Source organism: Arachis ipaensis, chromosome B10 (assembly GCF_059453495.1).
Source record: "Arachis ipaensis isolate K30076 ecotype BB chromosome B10, ASM5945349v1, whole genome shotgun sequence".
Lineage (NCBI taxonomy): Eukaryota > Viridiplantae > Streptophyta > Magnoliopsida > Fabales > Fabaceae > Arachis > Arachis ipaensis.
The window spans coordinates 81,325,564-81,327,366 of NC_142435.1; the positions used below are offsets into that span (position 1 = coordinate 81,325,564).

Genomic DNA, 1,803 nt, shown 5'->3' on the forward strand with positions numbered 1-1,803 from the left:
AACCCTCCTCAAAATATATCATCCTCAGCCCCACTACCATGTGATGACAGTAACAATTTTGCAAGATTGAAAGCTATGATGGCACAGATGGTAGGAGATATTGCCACTGTTGCAGTGAGACAATTACAAACTGAGAAAAAAATAGATTCAATCCAAGAGGAGGCCAGATCCAATATAAAGAACCAAGGGGTAGCAATCACAAAATTGGAATCATAATTTGGATCTTTATCTAAGCAGATACCAATGTCTACAAATACATTTTCCAACGATACCATGACAAATACAAGAGGGGAATGCAATGCTATCACACTAAGAAGTGGAAAAGTGGTGAAGGAGGCATCTTCAAGCCATAACTTGCAAGAAGAAAAGGTTGCAAATGACTCAGAAATTAAGGAGGAAGAAGAGATACATACTCCAGCTCCACCAAAGCAAGTCTTGAAGCCTTATGTACCAAAAGCACCCTATCCACAACGGATGAGAAAAGATGGGAAAGACAACCATTTTTCTAAGTTCTTGGAAGTCTTTAAGAAGCTTCAAATCAACATACTGTTTGCTGAGGCACTAGAGAAAATGTCACTCTATGCCAAGTTCCTCAAAGAGCTCATGACCATGAAAAGAAACTGGGGAGAAAAGAAAATTGTGGTGCTCACAGAGGAATGTAGTGCCATCATACAAAAGAAACATCCCCAAAAGATGAAAGATCCTGGGAGCTTCTAAATCCCATGCATCATAGGGAATATTAGCATTGAGAAGGCATTGTGTGATCTAAGAGCCAGCATCAACCTTATGTCCTTGGCCATGATGAAGAGAATGAGAATAGACGAGGTCAAACCAACAAGGATGGCACTTCAACTAGATGATAGAACATTCAAGTTTCCCCATAGAGTAGTGGAAGACTTGTTGGTTAAGGTGGGAGAGTTCATCTTCCCAGCTAATTTTGTGGTACTTGATATGGACGAAGAGGCTAATGCCTCTATTATACTTGGGAGGCCATTCCTAGCAACAGCTGGGGCAATCATTGAAATACAAAAGGGATAATTAGTCTTAAGACTGCATGAAGAAAAAATGGTGTTCAATATTTTTACTGCCATGAGTTACCCAAAAGAAACCATTGGAGAATGTGGTGCATGAAATTACAATCACACTTTTGCAACTCCGCACAACTAACCAGCAAGTGCACTGGGTCGTCCAAGTAATACCTTACGTAAGTAAGGGTCGATCCCACGGAGATTGTCGGCTTGAAGCAAGCTATGGTTATCTTGTAACTCTTAGTCAGGATATCAATAATTCTCAGATTTAATTGTAAAAAGTAAAAGAACATGAAATAAATACTTGTTATGCAGTAATGAAGAACAGGTTGAGGCTTTGGAGATGCTTTGTCTTCTGAATCTCTGCTTTCCTACTATCTTCTTCTTCATGCACGCAAGGCTCCTTCCATGGCAAGCTTTATGTTGGGCATCACCGTTGTCAATGGCTACTTCCCGTCCTCTCAGTAAAAATGTTCCAAATGCACTGTCACCGCACGGCTAATCATCTGTCGGTTCTCGATCATGTCGGAATAGGATCCATTGATCCTTTTGAGTCTGTCACTACGCCCAACACTCGCGAGTTTGAAGCTCGTCACAGTCATCCCTTCCCAGATCCTACTCAGAATACCACAGACAAGGTTTAGACATTCCGGATCTCAGGAATGGCCGCCAATAATTCTAGTTTATACCACAAAGACTCTAATCTGAATCGTGAGGCTAAGAGATATGCATTCAATCTAAGGTAGAACGGAGGTGGTTGTCAGGCACGTGTTCA

The 1,803-nt window shown here is 41.2% G+C and overlaps 1 protein-coding gene across 1 annotated transcript; it reads left to right on the forward strand.

Annotated features, from left to right (window-relative positions):
- Window positions 1-273: 273 nt before the first annotated feature.
- On the forward strand, window positions 274-1,038 carry LOC107620721 (uncharacterized). The gene is made up of 2 exons (XM_016322847.1): window positions 274-658; window positions 734-1,038. Exons 1-2 carry the CDS (start codon window positions 274-276, stop codon window positions 1,036-1,038), a joined length of 690 nt encoding a protein of 229 aa, XP_016178333.1.
- Window positions 1,039-1,803: the final 765 nt, after the last annotated feature.